The 27060-nt window shown below is 33.4% G+C and overlaps 1 protein-coding gene and 1 non-coding gene across 6 annotated transcripts in view; one reads left to right on the top strand and one right to left on the bottom strand.

Annotated features, from left to right (window-relative positions):
- Positions 1-27060, bottom strand: part of RNGTT (RNA guanylyltransferase and 5'-phosphatase) — a 362293-nt gene that overhangs the window by 40407 nt on the left and 294826 nt on the right. For 3 of the 5 annotated variants that reach the window (XM_072832087.1, XM_072832089.1, XM_072832086.1), the window contains exon 14: positions 10043-10109. In XM_072832087.1, the coding sequence (XP_072688188.1) occupies positions 10043-10109 (67 nt within the window). Of the gene's footprint in view, positions 1-1291; positions 1443-8071; positions 8284-10042; positions 10110-27060 lie in introns of those variants that run through there. The other 2 variants (XR_012033880.1, XM_072832088.1) reach the window with 2 other exon arrangements.
- Positions 8541-8643, top strand: LOC140637413 (U6 spliceosomal RNA). Its single transcript, XR_012034532.1, has one exon. It is a non-coding gene; the product is annotated as a U6 spliceosomal RNA (small nuclear RNA).

Raw genomic sequence — 27060 nt, 5'->3', positions numbered from 1 at the left:
TATAAATACTTAAACAGGCATGATATCATTTACTTCTTTGAGAACATTTCAAAATTACAAAAAAAGAATTATTTTTCTCTCTAAATCATGCTTAATAAGAACTAAGCTTTCATATAATTCTGGTTTTTAACAAAAACTAGAAAATACTAAAATAATTTCCAACATTTTTCAATGAAGTGTCTGGCTCAAAAGAGGTTGAAAGTTATTGGAATTTTTTAACTAAGAAAAATGCTACTTTCTTAATTGGAAAATAATTTGAGAACTATATTTAAAATGTTCTTAGAATAATGTATTCATAAAATCTACATTTCAAATAGCTGATGTTAATAATTTACAACCACAACCTTAAATTAGAAAATAAAATTAATTTGTATTCCCTCAAAGATATCTCAACTCAAGATGTAATATAGATTAGAAAATAAAGTTTTCAGCCAGTAAATATGTATGTAATTAGAGCCAGAGTTTTAAATACTTTGATGAACTTCATGGCAAATACTTAATGGTTAAAAAAAAATAAAAATAAAAAATAAAAAAAAAAAAACAAGGAACAAAACACAAAACAACATAAAACAAAACCAAGCTCTTAGATATAGAGAACAGACTGGTGGTTGCCAGAGGTGGGGTGGGAGTGGGTGAAATGTGTGAAGGAGGCCAAAGGTACAAACTTCCAGCTATAAAATAAGTAAGTTATGGCGATGTAATGTACAGCATGGTGACTAGAGTTAATAATACTGCATTGCATCTTTGAAAGTGCTAAGAAAATAGATCTTAAAAGGTCTTATAATAAGAAAAAAAGATTACTGTGACTATGTATAGTGATGGAGGTTAATTAGACAATGGTGATCATTTCATAATGTATACAAAAGTTGATTCATGTTGTACAACTAAAACTAATACAATTTTATATCAGTTATACTTCAATAAACAATAAGAATGCTTGGCTTTCTAGGTATCCTCAATAATAATGGTAAAAAAACATTTATTTAGTGCTTTTATGTCTCAGGCACTAGGCCAAATGCTGAGGATCTCAAAGCACACAAGACACCATCCAACTCCACAGGGCTTATAGTCTCATAGACAAGTTTTCTAAGGATAGGAAGATAAGAATGCTAAGCCTGAAACACGTATGACTACAGACACGCAATAGCGTTACCAAAACTACCTTGGTATAAAAGGAACAAGAACCATAATTCGGGAATATTTTGGGAACTTTTTGGAACCCTAGTCTGCAATTACTACATGACTTAGTAAACATGCATGACTATACAGAAACTCACAACATTGGGCTTACCTGAAAGCCCTGCAGTGACCCTGCAGCACTCTGTCAGCAAGTGTGTGAGACAAAAAGTGGGTGGCAATGTAAGAGCTGTTGTATAGAAGGATGAAGACTTTTAGCTTCCATGAGGATTTGTGTTTTTCAAACCTTCTTTCACCCCTTGAATCTGTTTTCAACAAAGGGAAAACCATGTTTTCCCTTATTACTACATTTGAGACAATGAAAATTTACCTCTTCATTTACAGTGTTATAAAAAATTAAGCTATTATCTAATAAATAGGCTGTACAAATCTAGATCTGATTCCACTGCTTTCTCTCAATTTCTCACCCATCTCCATGTCTTCCTAATTTTTCCCCTAGGGGAGATGTTACCTTTATTTCTTTCTCTATCCTCAAAATACATGAAATCACTTGGAAGACAGAGTAGGCGTGGAAGGCTCCCTTCTGTTCCTGAGAATTAGAATTTTTTAAAACAGAAAATAGCTTTTACTTGGCTCCATAAAACATCTTAATTCATTTCTCATTTATTTTTTCCTTGCTTTCCTCTTTCCTCTTCCCAGCAACTATGACATCTTATCATTTTCTTTTTTTTTTTTTTTTTCATCTTATTTTCTTCTCCCTCAAAGCCACTGTCATCAACTGAGGGGCAGGTAAGCTTCTTCATGATTATATGCATTGCATAAGTGTAGCAGTCTCCTGGCAGAAGCACAGAGCAGCATTAGCTGGACAAGTCCTACTCTGCAGCAATATTTGCCAAACTGAGTCGTGACCCATTTTCCAAGAGAGAAGTTAATTTAGTGGGTGAAGACCAGCATTTAAAAACCAAATCAACAGAAAAATAAACAGAATGGAAAATAACAGTTATTGCATCACACTTATTTTGAAATTTCAGTTTACACTGTGTGTATATAAACATATGCATGTGTATGTGTATAGGATCTCAATGGAAGTACGTTTCTTACCTTCCTACAGGTCATGGTCAATAGTTTGGAAGCCACTAAACTACAATACTCAGTTCTAAGGACTGTGTCTTTATTTCATGTAATGCTTCAGATATTTCAGAAAATTAAAATATGGATGCCAAATATTTTCTTTTATTAAAAAGTGTTGACCTAATAAATATATTTATTTTCTAAATTCAAATATTTTCTAAAAAATCATCAGCCAGTAAGTAGGTCAGTTTTCCTAGTGTTTTTCAGTTTTTTCATAATTGAGAGTCCCCACTTTACCTTTAAATTAAACCTACCCTAAAAATTAAAACTGACAAGTTATTAGCCATCTCAAAAATGTTTAAGTAATAAATGACAACCTGAACTCAATATAGCTTAAAGAAAAAATATCCTATTTTTTGTCAGCAGAAGAAAAGTCTGAGGGAATGGCATGAATTTCCAAATATGATTTTGAAAATTAAGGAAAGCACTATTTCTTTGCATCTATTGCATATGCATATGAATGCAAACACCAATACTATATATCCTTGGCTATAAGGAGATTTTAAAAATTCAGGCTCAGAAAGCTTAGCGTATGAGACTGTGACAAATGGCACCCAGTTACTCAGCAAGGATAAATCTAGGATTTCAGGCAGGGAATAACTTTGCTGTACTGACCATATAATAACTGCCTCAGAATAATGGTTGTATTCCTTAGTTTTCACATATAGTTGCTACATGGAATTCATAGTTAAAATAGGACATTTCTGAGCCATTCTGTGGTGTCAAAGTGGAAACTGTCTGACTCAGCCTCCAGCCTCCCATATATCTTAGGCTGTCAGAACTGGAAGAGGCAACTAATACCAAGCCCGGCAGGGAGGGGACAGCCCTGTGGCCTTGAGTCTTTCCATAACAACCCCTGAGTTGATTAAAAGTGATGTTGACAGGCTTCACTCCTTGGTTTTATGGATTCTGGCTGCTAAGTGGAGCCTCAAGAACTAGAAACCTCTAAGAATAGCCTTAAGATTTTTACTAGACTGTGAGATATTCTAGAAAATAAAACAATAATAGGCATAAAATATAAACTATTACTTAAACTTTTTATGTCTATAAAAATGAGCTATGAATAATATAATTTATATACACCCAATTAAGATAAAGGTATTACATGAAGATACATGGAAATACCATCTCACACCCTCAAATAAGGGACCTCTAAGAAACTTCTGACATCTTGAAAGCATGCAAATAAGGATTAAGCAAAATTTTACTTTAATCAAAGCATTCCTTTTTAATTTCAAAGACTGCATATGAAGGTTTACTGAACCGCATTTCTTAAGAAAACTTAAGTCATGTACAGCCTAGTACATTTAGAACCTTGATCTCAAAAAAAGGTTAGTCTTGGATGAGGGTGAAATCTGCTTCATTTATAACACAAAAAGTATCAGTGGATATGTGAGGCAACTGCTTTCTGACTCTGCTTGACAACTTATTATAAGATGACCCATGTTTTATTTATTTGTTTTATTTTAAGATAAAACAAGAAATAATCATGTATGCTTAAAATCGAGTTCTTCAGATGATAAACTTCCCTTAAAAACTAAAATTTATATGTTTTCAATACCTTTTTGGTTAATTGAAAAATTTGGAAAAACATGCTTTATTTCCTTTTTAGGATGCTTAACTTGGTGTCCTTAAAAGCCCTTTACGAGGGTCCATGAACTCCCTGAATTTTAAGTAGAAGTGCATGTATTTTTCCTATTTTTCATAGGATTCTGAAAGGGATTAATGATCTGAGAAGACAGTAACTGCCTTGAGTAAAAGTTATATACAAAAGAACTGAGCCTTCTGAAAAAAGAACCTTCCAGACAACTTATGGATAATGTTAAGAGATAAAGGTAAGTTGGAATAACTTCCCCTAAAAACAGTAAAACCTGAAACTAGCATGAAGATGCACTAGTCTAAGGCTAATAAAGTCACATGTTTGTATATATTTGTATCTTTAGCCTTGGATAAGAAATAAGAACTAGGGGCACATGGGTGGTTCAGTCAGTTAAACATTTGCCTTCAGCTCAGGGCATGATCTCAGGGTCATGGAATCAAGCCCTGCATCTGGCTCCCTGCTCAGCAGCATCTGCTTCTCCCTCTCTCTCTATGATCTCTTTGGCTCTCAGTCTCTCTCAAATAAATAAATAAAATCTTTAAAAAAAATAAATAAATAAATTAGAACTAAAAGGTGGGTAATAATGGAAGGTGTATATGTTGTGTAAGAATTGTTGTAATGACTCATGCTATTAATAGTACAGATATCTCATACGCTATAGCAACTTTCAGAATCCAATTAACATCTAAGTATCTACTATCTATTTTGTGATTTTATTTTTCTCTTTTTCATCTTTATAAAATGGAGCTGCTTTTTAGAAATAGAACCGTAACATGTCTCTAACAAAAAGAGCCTTTAACATCAAACCACTCAAACTTAGTCCTACGATGCTAAGAACTTTTCCTTAAATATTCAAGTGAACACTTTTATTTACTATTTACTAAAAAAATTCAACCAATATGCTCTTAAGGAAAGCCAAGCAGTTTCCATTTATTAAAGGTTATATCTGATATCTGTGCTACACAACATAGTATCATTACACTTAGCTTAATGGGAGAAAAATGAACATAACAAGTACTGGTATTTCATGTCCAAAACAAGTCAGGTCCAAAGCAAGGGAGGAAATGAACCCTATTAGTCTCAAGCATGTAAACCATGATTGTTTCATTGTTTTCCAATTAACTTATAAGTATTCTAAATAGGTAACAATCTATATAGCATTTGCATAAGAACCATAAGAATTATGAAGGAACTTCAATAATTAATAAAGATAAATCCTTTCACAGTTTATGAGAGAAACCTTTCTCACAACAACATGAAAAAGAAAAGGTGTTCTAAAATAATGGGCCTTTTTCTATTGAGTTGATTATCCAGGCATAAAGGGCTGGGTGACAGGCATGAAGGAGAGCACATGACGTGATGAGCACTGGGTGTTATATGCAACTGATGAATTACTGAACTCTACATCTGAAACTAAAGATGTACTATATGTTGGCTAATTGAACTTGAATTTTTAAAATTAATTAATTAATTAATTAAAGATAAGGAATTGACAAAGGATTGACCTCTGTCTGTCACTGAGCTTATTAGGAAAGGCCTGGATAAAGAAAATAAATCAGGTGAGTAACAGGAATTAACCTCATACATATACTTAGAATATGGTTTTGAGAGATGTAACTCATAGACACACTGTCTTCTCTACTTTCCCTAAATATATAATATAAGCCTCTCACTTTTTAGTTATTTCAGTTATAATAAGGAGAAACAGGATTTTCCAAACCAACGGACAGAAAAAAATTAGGCTTTCAAAAATGTTCCTGCAGAAACTTATTAGGGATTCCTGGCTACACTGCTGAATTAGGTGAACAGGATAGAAAGAGAGGTTTATGATGAAACTCTTGCCAACTTGTGTTCCAGGGATATTTAAAATAGAGGAAAACAAATGTACCTGAATGTCTGTCATTGCTTAAGAAATTAGAAAAGTTCAAAAGGGTCCATCAGTTAAGATTCTGATGATGAACTTTTTAAAAAAGATTTTATTTATTTGAGAGAAAGTGTGAGAGACAGAGATCACAGGCAGGGCGGGGGTGGGTTGGGGTGGAGTAGAAAGAGAAGCAGACTCCCTGCTGAGCAGGGAACCTGATGTGGGGCTCAACCCAGGACCCTGGGATCATGACCTGAGCCAAAGGTAGATGCTTAACTGATTGAGATACCCAGGCATCCCTAATGATGAACTTTTGAGAGTGTTCTGATTTAAATTAAATTAAATTAGTGGAGCTATTTAAAGAAGGGCTAATCCTGGTAGCTAAAATAAGATTTTTCACTTAAAAATGTCAATAATGGGGATGCCTGAGTGGCTCAGTGGTCTGTCTGAGCCTCTGCCTCTGTGTTCTCATGAATAAATAAAATATTTAAAAAAATTAAAATAATGTCACTGTTACTAGACTTTCATGATATTAAATATATTTTATATGTCCTATTCAGGCTCAGTCTATTCTGAAAAAAATCCTTGTTTTTCAAAGCATAAAAATACATCTCATGTAGGCAGGTAGAAAGAAATTTAAACTCACACCCCTCAACTGGAACAAGAGAAAACTTATACAACCAAGAAACAAATGTGAAGAAAAATTGGAAAACTGAACAAAAAAAACATAAAATAAATTTTACAGGCCTATCAGTAAACATTAACAAAAAGTTATAATAACAAAAAAGGATGACTTCAAATCATCCTTTTTAATTAACTACTTTGAAGGTTCTTAATATTATTCCCTTTCTTACAAGAAAGCCTAGATGGAATCTAGGATTTAACCCTTAACTAATATTACCATAAAAACAATTTTTGATGAAAGGTTGAATGCCTTCCCTCTAAGATCATGAACAAGGCACTGATGGTCTGTTCTCACCATTTCTACTCAACTCAGTACTGTAGATTTAATTCAATGTAATAAAGCAATAAAAGGCATCCAGATCAGAAAGGAAGAAGGAAAACTGTCTCTATTTAAGTTGATGATGTAATCACTTATGTAGAAAATCCTATGAAATCTACAAAAAGAGAGTACTAGCACTAAAGTTGAATATAGTAAAATTGCAGGACTTAAAATAAACACATAAATACTGAATCCTTTATATACCAGCAATGATCAAAAATTAAAATGAAAAATACTTTTTATATCTAGAAAAACGTTTCTACAGTCAATGTCAAAGAAATTACTACCTATGTTTTCTCCTAGGAGTTTTATGGTTTTTAGGTCTCACATTTAGGTCTTTAATTCATTTTTTAGTTTTTTGGTATGTCTGGTTTAAGAAAGTGGTCCAGTTTCATTACTCCACAATGTAGCTATCCAGCACTGTCTTTGGAAGAAATAGTTCTTTCCCCATTGTATAATCTTGCCTCCCTTGTCGTAGATTAATTGATCATATAAGCATAGGTTTATTTCTGGGCTCTGTATTCTGTTCCATTGATTTATGTGTCTATTTTTGTGCTAGTACTATCCTGTTTTGATTACTACAGCTTTGTAGTATATCTTAAAAGCTGGGATTGTGATACCTCCAGCTTTGTGCTTCTTTCTCTAGACTGCTTTGGCTCTTTGGCGACTTTTGTGACTTCACACAAAATTTTTTTTTAAATATTGTATTTATTTATTCATGAGAGAGAGAGAGAGAGAGAGAGAGGCAGGGACACAGGCAGAGGGAGATGCAGGCTCCATGCAGGGAACCTGACGCGGGACTCGATCCCAGGTCTCCAGGATCATGTCCTGGGCTGAAGGCAGCACTAAACCGCTGAGCTACCCAGGCTGCCCACTTCATACAAATTTTAGTATTATTTGTTCTAGTTCTATAAAAAATGCTGTTGGTTATTTTGATATGGACAAATGCCATATGATTTCATTCATATGGGAATTTAAGAAACAAATGAATAAAAAGAGAAACAAAGAAAAAAAACCCAGAGTCTTAAATATGGAGAATAAACTGGTGATTGCCAGAGGGGAGGTAGGCTGGGGGATAAGTGAGTGAAACAGATAAAGGGGACTAAGAGTACACTTACCTTGTAAGCACTGAGTAATGTACAGCACAGATGAATCATTATATTGTACACTTGAAACTAATATACTATTGTATATTAATTATATTTCACTTAAAAAAACCTTTTTCCTATATTTATTGTATACAGAAATTATGCAGTCTTTATAAAAATATGTTAAAAAATACTTTTATAACATCATAAGTATAAAGTATTTATAGATAAATCTATTAAAAATGTACAAGGTCCAAAAAAAAATGTACAAGGTCCATACACTGAAACAAAATATTGTTGAGATATTAAAGATCTAAATAAACTGAGAAATATGCAGTCTTCATGAATTAAAATGTTTGATATTCTTCGGATGTCATTTCTCCTCAAATTGATCTATAGATTCAACATGATCCAAATCAAAAGTCCAGTGGGCATTTTTAGAGAAATTGACAAGATGAATCTGAAATGTATATGAAAATTAAAGGAATCCAATTAGCCAAAACAACGTTGAAACAGAACAAATTTGGAGGATTTACTCTGTCCCTATGACTTATTATAAAGATACAATAATCAAAACAGTGTGGTATTGGTGGAGGGATGGAACAGAATAAAAAGTCCAGAAATAGATTCACATAATCACACAAAATCAACGGATTTTCACCAAAGATGTATAGGTAATTCAATGGTGGAAAGGATAGTTTTTTAAAAATGGTTTTAGTGCTTGCTTCAGTAGCACATAAACTAAATTTGCAACAATACAGAGATTAGCATGGCCCTGTGCAAGGATGACATGCAAATTTGTGAAGCATTCCATATTTAACAAATTTAAAAAGTAAGTAAAATAAAAATAAAAATGGTTTTATAACAGATGGATATCCATGTGCCAAAAAGGTTGGGGGGGGGGGGCACTCAGCATTCCTCTATACCTGGAATTTTGAATCATACACAAAAATTGACTAAAATGTTATTAAACCTAAATGTAAAACCTAAAACTATTAAGATTCTAGAATACAAAGGAGAAAAATCTTTTAAAATCTTTTGTGACGTTGGTTAGGCAAACATTTCCTAGATCAATACCAAAAGCATTAGCCACAGAAAATAAACTAATAAACTGAACATCAACATTAAGAACTTCTGCTCTTTGAGGACCCTGTTAAGAGAATGCAAAGAGAAGCCATAGATAGGGGGAAAAAGCTGCAAATCACAGATCTGATACAGGACATATCCAGAAGATATAAGAATATCTTACAACTCAACAGTAAAAACACAAAAACCCAATTTTAAAAATGGCAAGAGTTGAACAAACACTTCACTAGAGATGTACAGATGACAAGCACATGAGAAGATGCTCAGCATTATTAGTCATGACAAAAATGAAAAATAAAACTGCAGTGAAGCACCACTATGTACCCCTTACGATGACTAAACTTAATAAAAGATGGGCCAGACCAGGATGGAGGAACTGGCACTCTCATACATACAACCACCATTTAACTCAGCTTAGGTATTTACCCAAGAGGAAAGAAAATATATATCCACACCGAGACTTGTATACAAGTGTTCATAGTAGCCAGAAAGTAGCAACAACCCAAAAGTCCATACAGCAGGTGAAAGGATAAAGAAACTGTGCTATAACCATATAATGGAGTACTATTCAGCATTAAAAAGAATGAACTATTGGTAAGTATGACAATATGGATGAATCTCAAAATAATTATGCTGTATGAAAGCGGATGGGAGAAGGAGAAGGGGGGTGAGAGAGTATAAATACTGTATAATCCTATTTATATAAAATTCTAAAAAATGCAAATTAATCTATGATGACACAAATCAGATCAGTGGTCGCCTAGAGACTGAAAGAAAAGAAGTGCAGGAGTGAGGAATTTCAAAGAGGCACAGGAAACTTTTGGCGGTGATGAAATACGTTCATTTTGTTGATTGTAGTGATGGTTTCACAAGCTTAAGCATATCAAAATTTACCAAATTACACAGGTTAAATAGTGCTTTGGTCAAATTTAACTCTACTATGAGCAAGAAAATTAAAACAATCCTTTGAAAAACTTAATTACTTCTTCAGGAGAAACATGCAAAAACAAATGAAATCAGTAATTCACATTCATAATATTTTTGATACGTTTATAGTTATTTGCAGGTTTTGGGTGGGTTCTGGACAAGTGAACTACATCTAAAAAAGTATACTGAAAAATGAACAATCATACCTTGATTTGTGCAAAGGGTCTTTCATAACCTCCAACATAGAGCAGACCGACATTCTGAGGAAGTAAACTACAAAACAAAAGAAAAACACTTTATTTTGAAAATATTCTTCCTTATATAAGCTTGTATAATTATCAAAATTTGTATAACAAACAGATACTGTGAAAAAATTATCTTTGCAATTATTATCTTTTGCACTGTAAGACAGTAACCTGCAAAGGAATAATCCTTTTTAAAACTAATTTGGAAATAGATTATCACAGGAGGGTACTTCTTTGTTTTTGTTTATTTATTCAAGTATAATTAACATACAGTGTTCTATTAGTTTCCAGTATACAATGTGATTCAAGAATAATTCTTATACTTAAAATAGTGGTAAATGCTGAGAATGAAAACTTAGATATAAAAATTACTAACATATTATTAGTAATTCTGGCAAAATTACCACAGAGTGCCTCTGGGAAAAAACTGAAAGAAGTAATGCATATATGTAAAAATCTATAAGGATTCAATTCAAAAATCACTCATAGTACATCTATACTACATACTACAGGAGATAATACAAACCTAAATAACTGAGTCCCAAAATCTAACAGGAAAACCAGACAAATAAATAATGATACCAAAAGGTGGTCTCTGGTAAGTGCTATATAGATGTATTTGCCACTGCAAAATAGTGGAGTAAGAAGTACTTACTATGGAGGGAGCTGGAAAAGTTCAAAAAGCTGGGTCAGTCTTAAAGGGTGGATAAGGCGAAGGGAAAAATTTAAACCCAGTCCTGAAAATGCAGGAGATCTGAGACAAAAAAGTAGACGAGTATGGCTTGAGGGAGAAATAATTAGGTGAAGATGAAAATCCAAAGGGGGAAAAAAAAAAAAAGAAAATCCAAAGGGAGGGGTGCCTGAGTTCCTCAGTGGTTGAGCATCTGCCTTTGGCTCAGGTCATGATCCTGGGGTCCTGGTGTGGTATCAGGCTCTCCACAGGGATCCTGCTTCTCCCTCTTCCTATGTCTCTGCTTCTCTCTCTGCATCTCTCATTAATAAATAAAATCTTAAAAAAAAAATCCAAAGGGAGTTTGGAATAAACCATGAAGAATGTCAAATGCCATATCTTTATTGTATAAGTAATATGAAGTCATATTTCTATAAAATATGCTTAGTTCTTATAAAAAATGTACACGGAAATAAAAAGCAAACCATATAGAAGGTAAAAAAATATAATAATGGTTACGTTCCCTTTATCATAATTCCCTTCCTATTCCCATTTCAAAGAGATCCTTTATTTCTGATTGCATTAAATGTGAATGAAGAAATATCATTATTAGAACTGTGTTCGTGGAGCATGTAGTGGTACAGGATATAAGAAGAACATAATTAAACATTCTTGTGATTATCTCATTTTTTTAAATCATAAACCTTTTCTTAATGGACACTGTGAGTAAATGAACACAACTCCAGCCTTAACATTAGTGTACATAAAGCAAATAAAAAAAAATTTGCCTATACCCCTTGTTCAAAGCAACTAGCTCAAAACACATCTCCTTTACTCTAGGTAATGAAAATTAACAGCATTTTACGGCAGGTTAAAAAATGATCTCAAGGATAACTATATATTCTATTACATGAATCTAATAATGAAACATTGAGTAGTATTTAAAGTGAACAAAAGACTGCAAACTCAAAACAATACAATAGAAATTTCTCAGTGTACCATATTGGCCTAATCATAAAAAAATCCCTGGGTGGCTCAGCAGTTTAGCGCCTGCCTTCGGCCCAGGGCATAATCCTGGGGTCCCAGGATTGAGTCCTGCATCGGGCTCCCTGCGTGGAGCCTGCCCCTCTCTCTTTCTCTCTCTCTCTCTCTCTTTCTCTCCCTGTCTCTCATGAATAAATAAATAAAATCTTTAAAAAAAATCAGAACACAAGATTATCATAAGTATCTTTTAAAATTTATAGTGAGTGACTTCAAAAGTCCTAATTTAATAATTCTAGGATATGCATTTCTTCATATTTTAACTTCTCTGAAGACTGGATGCCTCTGATATTCTAGAGTGTCTTATAATCACTGTCTCCAGGTGACAGGTGTAAGATGGTTTTTTTGTTTTGTTTTGTTTTGTTTTTGAAAGATGGTTTTGTAGTTACCTTTCACTAACTCAGTCTAGGAAGATTAAGAAAGCACACTCTCAAAAGCACCTTAGATTTTATGAAATAAGGCAGATAGACATTCAATCTCCCAGGAGTATCCTTGGCTTCTCAACATTCTACAAAGACTTATAAAGCATTAAAGACCACTAAAAAGAATGTTAATAGCTGATGAACACAATCCTGATTAAACCAATTTAGCAAAAAGATACTTAAGTTTGGGATATAAGTGATACTTGCAGTAATTCATTTTAGCATGTTGTTGAAGGTCATGAACATAACTTTTGTTATGTTTGCAAGACATAACAAAGACATTTGTTTGCAATATCTCTAAATCTCAACAGTGAAATGGAAAATTTCTTAGCCATCAATTAACACATAAAGAATTAAATCTCTCACAAACTATTGCCAGTATCACAAATTTAATGTTAGTTTTATATACAGCAGTGGTAATTTATTTCCTATATAACAAATGTTCACAATAACCTTAATAAACCCCCCTTCAGAAGCAAGAATAGTCCCTATTCATACAAATAGATGCTAGAGAAAGAAGAGAATAAAAGCTGGCTGACATTTAAAAATCAATGTGCCTCAAATTACTATGCATATGCATTTCAGGAAGCTTGCCAATATACTATTTAGTGTGCCCCCCTTCCTCCAACTTGCCTAACAGCTACCCTTCCCTAAGCAAGACATTTCTTAAATATAGCAATTATGTAGCATATACATGTTTCACTTTTTACATACTGTTCTCTCTCATTCATGTACCTATTATTACTAACCATAGATTATATTACCACCATCAACTGAGTGGGTTTTAATATATACCATCATCTAAATGCAAAATAATTAACACTCTGAAAACACTTTTAAGATGGAACATTTCTTTAACCATTTTTACCTTTCAAAAAATTAATTTGCCAAATTGTATACATAATTGTTGTCAAATAATAGATACCATTTTGTGGTGAAAAGGTACTTGCATATAATACAGCTATCATATATTTTAAATTCCCAGAGTAAGGCATTAATTCAGCACTGATAGGTGCATTCATATGTATTTGTTAAAATAGAAACTCTCACTCATTTAGTACCAGATAACTGCTCTGCCCTGAAGTTACATGAACATTAACATAACCTTTATTCATATGCTAACAATTCCTAAAATATTTGCTTTAACTAAATACTTCTGTAGTGTGGCTATCAAAGAGGGAAATAGCAGGGCATCTGAGTGGCTCAGTAAATTAAACATCTGACTCTTAATCTCAGGGTCATGAATTCAAGACTATACTTTAACAAAAAAAAGAAGGGGACAATAGCAATAAGACAGCAATAACATGGGGTGGGGGTGCAGAAGAATCAGGAATGGACCTATTTGCATTTTTGAAAAAGTAACCACAGGTAAGACTAATGTTCATTTTGCTTCAAATTCCCAAATACTAATATTAACAAATACCTATCCTGGAAAGAATGCTGTGAAGTTGTTTCCAGAAAAGTTTCTCATGTAAAGAAAAAAATAAAACTTGTCAGGTAACAGAATGAACATTATTTAAGTCTCTCATTCACCATAACCTAATGATTATATCAGATGTAAAAGCAATGCTTTAAAAGGAAACTAAATCTTTTGGGTTTTCTATGTACAGTATCATGTCATCTGCAAAGAGGGAGAGTTTGACTTCTTCTCTGCCAATTTGAATGCCTTTTATTTCTTTTTGTTGCCTGATTGCTGACGCTAGGACTTCAAGTACTGGGCTGAATAGCAGTGGTGAGAGTAGACATCCCTGTCATGTTCCTGATCTTAGGGGAAAGGCTCCCCGTGTTTCCCCATTGAGAATATATTTGCTGTGGGCTTTTTGTAGATGGCTTTTAAGATGCTGAGGAATGTTCCCTCTATCCCTACACTTTGAAGAGTTCTGATCAGGAATGGAAGCTGTATTTTGTCAAATACCCACCATTTGCTTCAACGTGGATGGAACTGGAGGGTATTATGCTGAGTGAAGTAAGTCAACTGGAGAAGGACAATCATTATATGGTCTCATTCATTTGGGGAATATAAAAAATAATGAAAGGGAATAGAGAGAAAAGGAGAGAAAATAAGTGGGAAATATCAGTGAGGGGGGCAGAACATGAGACTCCTAACTCTGGGAAACGAGCAAGGGGTGATAGGGAGGTGGGCAGGGGTTCAGGTGACTGGGTGATGGCACTGAGGGGGGCACTTGATGGGATGAGCACTGGATGTTATGCTACATGTGGCAAATTGGACCCCAATAAAAATATATACCAAAAAAAAAGATAATAATACTGACATGCTTGGATTGTTGAGAAGACAATGTAAAATGCCAACTTAAAGTAACTGGCCTGGTCCAGCTATGTATTAGGTGCTAAATAAATGTAAGTTTCTTTTCCACTATCATCCTTAATAGCTATAGGGAACACATATCCCAGTTTTTCCCAAACTGTCCTCATTTATCCTTGTCTTCATATCCTAAGTTTGTTAAAAAACTAAAAATCCAAAAGAAAAAAAAAATAAAAGGAAACTGAGGGCAGCCTGGGTGGCTCAGCGGTTTAGCACCGCCTTCAGCCTAGAGTATGATCCTGGAGACCTGGGATGGAGTCCCATGTTGGGTTCCCTGCATGGAGCCTGCTTTCTCCCTCTGCCTGTGTCTGTGCCTCTCTCTCTCTCTCTGTGTGTCTCTCATGAATAAATAAATAAAATCTTAAAAAAAAAAGGAAACTGAGTCTATATTTGCCTCAAATTAAAAGTTAAAAAAAGGAAAGGGCATCTTTTTAAAAATAATAAGCTAACTAACTCAAAATTAACTATTCTGTCAACCCATAATTACAATACTTACTAATATATATTTTTCAACTGCAACAAAATAGTCTGAAAAAATTTAGTCTCATTGTTTGTGTTGTCTTTTAAGACAGCTCACATGCATGTGGCGGTAGGGCAGAGGGAGAGGAAGAGGAAGAGAGGATCTTAAGAAGGCTTCACGCTTAGTGCAAGGGTCCAAGGTGGGGCGATCTCACGTCCCTGAGATCATGACCTAAGCCAGCCATCTGGGTGCCCCAAAATTTATAATATCTTTAATGCTTATTTACATAAAATCCTACTTCTTAGAGAAGCCACATCTGATATCTCTACTATGAGGAAAAAAGAGAATACAAATGCATTTCATATGGGATCAATAGCGCCCTTCTGAATTTGAAAAAATGCATATTACTGAGAGGCCTCTATTCTTTGAGACTCCCAGTAGGATGTAAATAACAGCAGCATATGCCTTTAGGCCCAGAAAAAAAATTGTATGAGCCAATGAGTAAGTTTTTTCTTATCTTTAGAGACTTTCCACAGCCTACATTTTTCTATCTGGTTTATTTTCTAAACCTTAATACAGGCATAACAAATGCTCTAGATTTTTGTTAAAAAAACAAAAACAAAAACAGAAAACACACCACCACCACCACCACCAAAAACCATGTTGAAAGAGTCTGTGTGCCAACAGAAATAAGTTACCTAAAAATGAAGCTTTGATTAAATGAAGTATATATTGAGTGAAATAAATAAAAATAATAAATAAACCTGGAGGATAAATACAATGCTGAAGCAAACAAGAGAAAACTGAATCATTTTGCAAAGGTATATAAGAAGAAATGTTGAGCTACCAGTATTCAGAGAACAAATATATCTGTAACTATATAATTATCAGACAGAAAAAAGTCAATGTAAAAAGTATTATTGAGGTCAAGAGAGATACCTCAGAATAATAACAGGTTCAACTTGTCAAGAGATTTATATGATCTAATAGCACAGCTATAAAATATATAAAACAATGATGTACATAATGAAATTAAACAAATCCACAATGATAGAAGTTTAAACTTTCCTCTCTTAATAAATGATGGAAAAACAGAGCACAAAAGCAACAATAATACATAAGAACTCAGCAATACCACTGACAAAAATATATAGGGACACCAGCCATAGTTGCACAATACATGGACCACAGAATATACATACACAGAAAATTTATAAAAACTGGTCATATGCTGGGCCATGAAGCAAACTTAAAACAAATAATTTAGATTACAGTCTTTAAATACAAGAATTCAGTTAGAAGTCAAGAACATAAAAATAATCAGAAAATCCTCATGTCTAAAATGATATAAATACATCAGTAAGTAAGCTGTAGGGAATTCCAAAGGAAATTATCGAGTATTTTTATATAGATAACAAAATAATAATATATCAAAACTTGTAAGATACAGCTAAATCCAACTTAGAAATGTATAACCCAAACTGTATATGTCAAAAAATAAATGCTGAAAATCAGTGAATTAAGCAATCACCTCAAGAAGTGAGAAAAAATGCCACTAAATTAAACCCAAAGAAAATAGAAGAAAACAGTAAGCTAAAATTCACGAATGGAAAACATACACTGAATAGGGTTAAAGATTAAAAACTGTTTCTTCTAAAAGAATGATTAAATTGACATATCTCTAATGAGCCTCGACAATAAAAGATAAAGCACAGATAGTATCAGGAACAACACAGAGAATATAACCTACATATACTAAAAAATATTAAGAGTATAAGTACCTTTACACCAAACAAGTTTGAAAATTAAGACTATAAAATCTTCCAGAAAAATACAGTATACTAAAACTGACATAAGAAAAAATAGAGTATCTTACTTGTCCTACCACAAAAATTTTAATCTCTCAAAAGAAAGCAACAGGTTTATAGATGGATTCTTCAGCAAATTCTACCAAACATTTAATGGAAAATTAATTCTAATCATATACAAATTCTTCCAGAAAATAGAAGAAGAAAGAATATTTATATTTTAACAAGTCAGCATAACTCTGACACTCAGATGTGAAAATGCAATGTTGAGACACCTGGGTGGCTCAGCGGTTGAGCATCTGCCTTTGGCTCAGGGCATGATCCTGGGGTTGGGATCAGATCCCACAATGAGCTCCTTGCTGGGAGCCTGCTTCTCCCTCTGTGCCTTTGCTTGTCCCTCTGTGTGTCTATCATGAATAAATAAATAAAATCTTTAAAAATAATAATAAAATGCAATGTTGATCAAGAGAGAAATGCGAAGACAAGCAACAGACCTGGGGAAAATATTTGCAAGACATATCTGATGAAGGACTGTTATTCAAAAATTAAAGAACTCTTAAATCTCAACACTAAGAAAATGAGCAACCTAATTAAAAAATGGCCAAAGACCTAAAGAGACATCTTGCTAAATATATATATGGCAAGTAAGCATAAAACAAAGAAAGGCCCAACATCACGAGTCATTAGGGAAATGAAAATTCAAATAAGATACCACTATATACCTATCAGAATGGCCAAAATCTAAAACACTGATACCAACGAATATGGAGCAACAAGAACTGTCATTCACTGCTGGCAGAAATGTAAATGTAAAATGCAGAAGAACAGTTTGGCAGTTTCTTATAAAACGAAACATATTCTTATTATATAATCCAGCACCACACTTCTTGGTATTTACCAAAATTAGTGAAAAACTTTTATCTACCTAAAAACCTAACAGCTAGGTGATAATAACAGAAGAAACTATGTGCTGGGAGAGAGAAGATATATGGGAATTCTCTATTTTCTGGTCAAATATCTGGAAACATAAAACAGTTCTAAAAAATAAAATTTATTTTCTTTAAAAAATGCAATGCTGGGCAGCCCGGGTGCTCAGTGGTTTAGCGCCACCTTCAACCTAGGTTCTGATCCTGGAGACCCGGGATCAAATCCCACGTTGGATTCCCTGCATGGAGCCTGCTTCTCCCTCTGCCTGTGTCTCTGCCTCTCTCTGTGTCTCTCATGAATAAATAAATAAAATCTTTAAAAAATAAATAAAAATAAAAATAAAAATAAATAAAAAATGCAATTCTGATAATACCAGAAAGGAAATGTATAGGCTAATTTCTCTCATGAATAAAAATGCAAAAAGGAGGAAGAAAAGAAGGAAGGGAAGCCTTAAATGAAATGAGAGAATATATCATGTTCATGGATAGGAAATCTCAATGTTGAATATACCTAATGCAATGTTAATCCTGAGAGAATCTCTATGAGAAACTTAATAAGCTCATTACAAAATACACATGGGAAAGCAAAAGAACAAAAATACAAAAGATTCTCTTAGAGAACAAAAAAGTAAGGAGACTGGCTCCATTAGGTATCATGACTTCTTACAAAGCTTCAGCAGTAAAGAAAATGCGGTATTAGCAAGGGCCAGGCAAGAACGCCAGTGGACTATAACAGAGAATCTAGAAACAGACCTACACATAAATACTTGATTGATTAAAGGTGGCACTGCAGGACAGAATAGAAAAACTTTATAAGTATTAGAAGGAAAACAAACCTGGGTATATTTCTCTGTAATTTTAATGTGACGAAAGAAAATATTGGTAAATCACATTATACAAAAATTTCAACAAACCATCAGGGCACAAATAGCATAAATAGTCAAGAGATACCTAACAAACTATGAGAAAACATTTGCAACATACACTACAGAGAAGAAACTAATAATTCTATTATTAAAAATTCTTAAAAACTGAAGGGGAAAGGAACAAAAACCTGATAGGACAATGAGAAAAAGACATAAAAAGGCAATACACACACACAAAAAGGCATTAGTAATATAAAAAAATATTCAAACTTGTAATTAGAGAAATAGGATCAGTAGATTGAGCCCCATTTTTACATTTTTTTTTTTTGAGAAATACATTTTAAAACAGCACCAAGTGACCATTTACCTATCAGATTGGCAAAAACTGAAACACATAGAGACTGTATTCTGCTGGCTAGCCTGGGGGAAACAAAAGTTCTCATATACTACTGTGGAAAAGGCAAACTAGGACAATGTTCATGGAGGGAAACTTGGCAATATCTAACAAAACCACATATGCACTTAAGCTTTTGACCTAACAATCTCTCTTCTAACAATCTGCCTTGAAGATACACTTCCAAAAACTCAAAAATACACACGTACAAGTCTATTCACTGCACATTCTTGGTATGCAAAATACTGGAACAACCCAAGTACACAGCAGAGTAGTTAAATAAGTTATGGTAAATCCACACAATAGAGTAATATGTAGCTGTAAAAAATAATAAGGAAGATCTCTAATACTGATGGGAGCAATTTCTAAGATATACTTACTATTAAGTGAAAAAAGAAAAGTAAAAAAGGGTATATAGTATGTTATTCTTTTTATGTATTTTATTACTTATTTTTATTTACTTATTTGAGTGAGAGACCGAGAACGAGTGGGGTGAGAGGCAGAGGGAAAGAGAGAGAAGGAGACTCTGCACTGAGTACAGAGCCCAATGAGGGGCTCAATCTACTGATCCTGAGATCATGACCTGAGCCAAAGTCAAGAGTCAGACGCTTAACTAACTGAGCCACCCAGGTGCCACTAAAATATGTTATTCTTAATGTAAGAAAGAAAAAGCATTAGAAAATATTCATGTATCTATTCATTTGTGCAAAAGGATTTCAGGAAAGCTAAAATACAAACTCTAAAGATTGTTTTCCTTTGGGGGATAGGTATTATGGTGAATGAAGAAGCATAATTCCATGAGAGCATCTTTTTGTAAAGTCATGATTACCATAACCATAATAATGTTTCATACACTAAATAAATAAACTAAGTAAATCATCAAAATCAATCAGAATGTTGAGGGAGTCCAAAATGGAATAAAAATCATTGTATTACAAATGAATAACATCCCCCATTAGGGGATGGGGATGAACAAGAAAATAACTTCAGAAAACATATTTTGACTATATTCCATAAGGCCACAGATAGAAAGCACTGTACACAAATATCGTCCTTGAGCTAGTAAACCTGTTTCTCACAGGGGTATAGGTTAATAATTCTGAAAATGTTATATGTATATTAGGATTTAACAAACAAGTAAACATACCATGGGTAAAGAGATGCAGGTTTCTCACTGCACAAAGAGTTACATATAAGCAAAGGGGGAAAGCTAGAATTAACATTATGATGCTAAATTAGAATCAGAGGTATTAAGCAGGAATTCATAGCTTTTAATACATTCACAGATGGATAAAGAAATAAATATAAATGTGTGTGTAGGTGCATGTTAGTACATGATACATTCCTAGCTCTGACAACTGAGAGCGCCTATGATGACACTAAGCAGCAATGACTAGACTGAGGATCTAGGTTTTTCTATGTTCACCACACACACCCACATACGCACACACACACACTATATACACAGTGGGGTCCTTGGAGAAATGGCTGATTCTTGGACTGCGGGAGGGAAAATACAAGAAGGACCTGGAATATCTATGGAACTAGAAAGTCAGGAAGAGCTGAAAAATAATGAGAGAATGTCAAAAAGACATAGAAGCCAAATTGAAGAAGTTCTCAATGACTAAAGCCAAAACAGCAACATAAAATGACAGTACTAGATTATAAACCATAGAATAAACTATTCTTAAATCCTTACTAATATAAGTAAACATATAGGGAAGGGGGGATGGGAGGACAGTTCTATACAATGAAAAAGAATGAGGGAAATTGAAATTCACCATTATTTGAAAAATTCACCAGCTCGAAAAACAACACAGTGATAATTGTTACAGGCAAAAGCCAATGAAAGATGTTACAACTAGAAGATGAAAGTATGAGAGACCTGTTATTTGCCTAGTCTCAAAGTTTCTCCCCAGAAAACTTATAATCACAAAGCAAATATAGCAGCTTTAGAGAAACCCAACCAACTAACTAAATCTAACATCACAGTACTTAGATTTATTAACATGCCTTCACCTTCCCCAACACCATTAAATGCACTAAAAAAAACACAATGTCACTTCCATGGTGCTTCTGTCAAAAAGTACTGAAAGAGATCAAAATAAGGGACAATATCTGATCAGTAGTCTCCCAAAAAGTGTCAAGATCATGAAAAACAAAAATGAGGTATTGTCACAAATTTGATTAAGGACATGAAAACTAAATGCAATGTGGAATCCTGGATGAGAAAAAGAATATTAGTGGGAAACTGACAAAATAAGAATAAGGAATGTAGTTAAGTTCACAGTATTGTACTAACATTTATTTCCTGATGTTGACCGTAGGGGAAAACAATGTGAAAGATATACAGGAATAGTCTGTGTTATTTTTGGAACTTTTCTATATGTCTAAAGTTATTTTAAAATAAAAAATTTTTAAAACATGCCATGAGACAACATGAATGGGAATAGAGGATATTACACTAAGAGAATGATTTGATTCATATTATTTCACTTATATGTGAAATCTAAATGGGTGATGGTATTAAGGAGGGCACTTACTATTATATGATGAACAGTGGGTATTATAGGTAAGGAATGAATCACTATATTCTACTTATGAAACTAACATTAAAATATGTTAACTAACTGGAATTTAAATAAAAACCTGAAACAAAAAAAAAATTAAAAAAATAAACGAACAAACAAAACAAGTTCTTAAATACAGAAAACAAACTGATGATTGCCAGGAGGTATGTAGGTAGAGGGATGAACAAAATAAATGAAGCAGATTAAGAGGTACAAACTTCCAGTTATAAATAAGTCATGGAGATGAAAAGTGCAGCACAGGGAATACAGTCAATAATACGTAATAACATTGTGGTGATTACACTTACTGTGGTAAGCACTGAGTAGCATGTAGAATTGTTGAATCAGTATGTTGTGCACCTGAAACTAATGTAACATTGTCCATTATACTATGACAGAAAGAGACAGACAGACAGCTGGCTCACCCATCCCCACATCATGCCCAAAAGTTAACTCAAAATAGATTGAAATACTGAATGTAAGACCTAAAACCATAAAACTCCTAGAAGAAACATAGAAGTAAGCTCCTTGACATCAGTCTTAGCAATAATTTTTTGACATCAAAAGCAAAGACACCAAAAGCAAAAATAAACAAGTGGAACTACATCAAACTGAAAAAGCTTCTGCACAGCAAAGGAAACAATAAACAAAATGAAAAGGGAACTTACAAAACTGGAGAAAACATTTGCAAATTAGGTATCTGATAAGAGGTTCATAACTAGGGGCACCTGGGTGGCTCAGTTGGTTAAGTGTCTGCTTTCGGCTCAGGTCGTGATCTCAGGGTCCTGGGATGGAGCACCATGTCAGGCTCCCTGCTCAGTGGAGAGTCTGTTTCTCCCTCTGCCCTCCCCCAACTCATGTGTGTGTGTGCATGCACATGCTCTCTTTTTCTCTCTCTAATAAATAAAGAAAATCTTTTTAAAAAAGAGGTTAATAACCAAAATATATAAAGAACTCCTATAATTCAACAGCCACACACACACACACAAATCCAATTAAAATATGAACAGAGGAACTAAAAGACATACAAATGGTTCACAGGTACCAGGCAAGGTACTCAACATCACTAATTATCAGGGAAATGCAAAATCAAACCCACAATGAGATATCCCCTCACACCTGTTAAAATAGCTATCATTAAAAAAACAAAACAAAACCCTAAAACAAGAGATAACAAATGATGGAGAGAATACAGAGAAAGGAGAACCCTTATACACTGTTGGTGGGAATGTAAATTAGTACAGCCAATAATGGAAAACAGCACAGAGGTTCCTCAAAATATTAAAAATAGAACTACCTATGATCCAGCAATTCTACTTCTGGGTATATATCTGAAGGAAATGAAATCACTATATCAAAGAGGTATCTGCATCCTCATGTTCAATGCATCATTATTTACAATAGCCAACACATGGGATAACCTAAGTGTCCATCAGTGGATGGATAAAGAAAGTGTGCTATATGTACAAAGTGGAATATTATTCTGCCATTACAAAAAGAAGGAAATCTGCCAATTGCAACAAGATAAACCTTGAGGACATTATGCTAAATGAAATAAATCCTACAGAGAAGATAAATACGATACACTCTCACTTATACATAAAATCTAAAAAAAACCCAAAACCAAACTCACTGTTTAGAGAACAGATAGTCACTACCAGAGATGGGAGTTGGGGGAAATAGATGAGGGTAGCTAAAGTTACAAATTTCCAGTTGTAAGATAAGTAAGTTTTGCAGATGTGATGTAAAAATCATGGTGACTACAGTTAATAATACTTGTAGATCCGCTAAGATAGTGGATCTACAAGTCCTTATCATAAGAAAGAAAATTTTATAACTACTTGAGGTGATGGATGTTAACTGAATTTATTGTAGTGATCACTTCACAAAATATACACATATCAAATCATTATGCAATATACTTTAAACTAATACAATGTTATATGTCAATAGTATCTCAAAAACTAGGAGTTGGAGAAATGCTAATTTAAAAGAAAAGACATTATTAAGTGACTGAAAGCACTAAATAGAAGAAATTTATAACCCACATTATATTTTAAGTTCAACACACGCTTCAGAACACAGCAATGCCAATTTAAGTATATACTTATCAGACATGTATGTATGCGTCCTAAAGCACACATACAAAGATGTTTGACAATTACAGTTAATCACCTCAAACTGCCATCTATTCAAATGCCTTTATATAGTATGATGTTCTATAAACAGAAAGAGAGTGATGAAAGACTGAATTTGCACACATAATGGATAAATTTCAAAATCACGACACTGAGCAAAAGAAGCCAAACCTAAAAGAACATAAGGTTGCATTTATGTGAGGCTCAAAAACAGGCGAAACCAAACCTTGCTGTTTAGAGATCCATACTTAAGTAATAAAAGGATAAAGAGTAAGGAAGTAATTCTGGATAGTGGTTATCTTTGGTGGGAGGAAAAAATTTGTGAATGAGAAAGTGCATGCTGGAAGCATCTAGGATGCTAGAAATATTTTCTTCTTGACCTGGGCAGTGGGTTAAGTGGGTGCTAATTACACAAAATTTCATAGAACTATACATTTATTTATTTTATGTATTTTTTGTATATTTTCTTTTATGATATGAGGTCTTAATATAAAAAGTGCAAAGAAAAAACAAAATAAGCAATCAGTGAGAGTGACTACTAAATGAAGTTATTCATTGATAAGTAACATATTTTAATATTCTTGTATAAATAGATGAGTATTTGAAGAGATGAGCTCCTAGGGAATCCAAAAGTCACTCATCTCTTCTTTAGTGCTGGAGCTACATATTTTATGGCATAAATATAATATGAAAACAAAACTCACATATCTGGGCATAACGAGATTTTATGAAGAAGAAATACATTCTTGAAGAAAAGAAATAAAATTGCATTAAAAATATTTAGACAAATTTTCCAATTCCAGGCAAGACAGGGAGAGTCACAAGAACTGGACTAGCTCCTACTCCCACTAAACAACTAAATACACAATTTTATACAATGTTTTTCGGAAATTAGACAAGAGGGACACCTGGGTGGCTGAGTGGTTGGGCAGATATCTGCCTTCGGCTCAGAGCGTGATCCCGGGATTCCGGGATCAAGTCCTGTATCAGGCTTCCTTTGTGAAGCCTGCTTCTCCCTGTGCTTATGTCTCTGCCTCTCTCTCTGTGTCTCTCATGAATAAATAAATAAAACCTTTGAAAATAATAATAATAAAATAAAAACCAAATTGCACATTTTTACTGTGTGCAGATTATATATCAATTACTCTTTGATTAAAAAAATGTACAAACTTCTTCCAAGGTTTGCTAAATATATTTTATTTTATTTGCTAAATATATTTTAGAAAGAAAGTCTACAACGGTTCACAGGCCATATAGCAAATAAAAACTGAGCCTACAAATAATTCTAAATTGATCCTCTCTGATCATTCTAAATGAAGAGATTTGTTATTTGAAGAACTGCTTGTGTGAACAGGAAGCAGAACAGTTTGAAAGGGGAATTTAACAGGGAAATCCTTACATACATATAGCTTACTGCCTAATTTGTTATCTAATGATCCTAAACATTATTTTATGGCTTACTTCTACCTACAAAGGAAGAGATGAGAGAATGACTTATGTGGGAATTAGCCTCAAACCTAAACATCTGAAATCATCTGAATCATCATCACATCCATAAATGTTCATCTCCTTGACAATGACACCATGATGGATATACGTGTAAAACACATTTGTTAAAAGGTTAAATGGAATAACATCTTCATTTCTTGTATGGGTAACTTCTGAATCCTCTTTTATTTTTCCTTCTGTTTTTGTTGTACTACTTTGGACATAAAGAATTTGACAGTGAAGTCCTTGTTTTCCTCTGGGAAAATGTAGGAACATTACATTAAGAAGCCACTTCTGCAGGGAAAGAAGTACAAAAGATGCTCTGGAGAGTAGAAACAGAGAAATTTAAGCTGAGTGGATATAATTCACAATTCAATTTTTTCACGCTAAATTATAGCACCATGTCACATGTTACCAGCTATTTCAATAATAGCTATGATCAATCAAAGAGAAAAATGTTGTTTTTTTAAATCACAGACCCCAAAATGACTGAGATTGTTATACTGCACATTGAAAAGAATTACTGCAAATGTGAATTTCAGCTTCATTGAACTCTTTACAAAATGCTGACTGACACGTGAACTATAACCAAAAATAGAGAACCGCCTAAGTGTCTCATTGATAGAATACTTATTAAATTGGCCTTCTATTAATTTTAGTTTGAATATTCTTCTAAATATTATATATTTTTATATTAAAATAGGATTATAGTAGGTACAGAATTATTTTTTCATTGCTAGGCATATACTGGCAATCCTTACTTTTAAAAGTAATTAACTTTTTCATGACTATAAAAATGAATCAGCCTATTTTGAGTTAGCTCAAAAGACAGTTCCTCCTTAATTCATCAGTATGTTTTTTGTTCAAACAGGGTAACTACTGACTGGTTGTAGTTTGTAGAGTCCTTGAAGGAACTTTTTACCAGCTGAACAGCTCATGTAAAAGAATTTGAATTATGACAATTCATTTTATCTTTTATTTTGATATCTGTTCCAAACGTATTTATAACTAATGATATAATACCAAAATTCTTTTAAAATTACTTCAAATTTAAAAGTGTCTAGAATGCTGAATTGCATGTCAATTATTTATTAATGACAATATTTATCTTTGAAATATGCCTTTGATCAATTAACAATTAAAAGTTAACATAATGAGTGAGATAGTTCAACCTCAATAATGTAACTATAATCAAGTATTCAAGACAAAGTTCCAGAATCTCATGTGTTAGTCTGATAAAAGAAAATCATGAAATGTCCCTAAGAAAGTCATTTTCACTATATAGTGCCATCAATGCTATAAAGCATGATAATTTTAACATTTCTTAAAACATTAACATAAGGGCACTGTGTGGCTCAGTCAATTAAGCATCTGACTCTTGATCTCAGCTCAGGTCTTGATCTGGGGGTTGTGAGTTTAAGCCCCACACTGGGCTCCATGCCTACTTAAAAAAACAAATAACAACAAATAACAATAAAACCAAAAAAAACAAAAAAACAAAAAAAAACCACCCCACATTAATATAAGTTAAATGATATCTAGCTAACCAGGACCACATTTTATAAATGACTTTAAAGACCCTCATATCCTTATGACTAGGCTAATGTAGTTATTCTCTAAAAGTAAGATAAAGATTACCTAATAATCACAATATTTTTCCATTCATTTTCCCCATTCTATTAAATGACTGATGTGAATTCTTGAAGCAGGTTATGGTCATTACAACTTTAGGATATACTCAGCAAAAACATGATGGACAGAGACAGAAAGTAAAATAGTGGTTACCAGGAGCTAAGGTGAGGAAAAGAACAGGGCATTATTGTTTAATGGGTACAGAGTTTCTGTTCGGGATAATGAAAAAGTTCTGGAAATG

The sequence above is a fragment of the Canis lupus genome, chromosome 7, assembly GCF_048164855.1.
Source record: "Canis lupus baileyi chromosome 7, mCanLup2.hap1, whole genome shotgun sequence".
In the NCBI taxonomy this organism is placed as follows: domain Eukaryota; kingdom Metazoa; phylum Chordata; class Mammalia; order Carnivora; family Canidae; genus Canis; species Canis lupus.
Note: the sequence above shows the minus strand (reverse complement) of the source record. Positions and strands in the feature narration are given on the sequence as shown.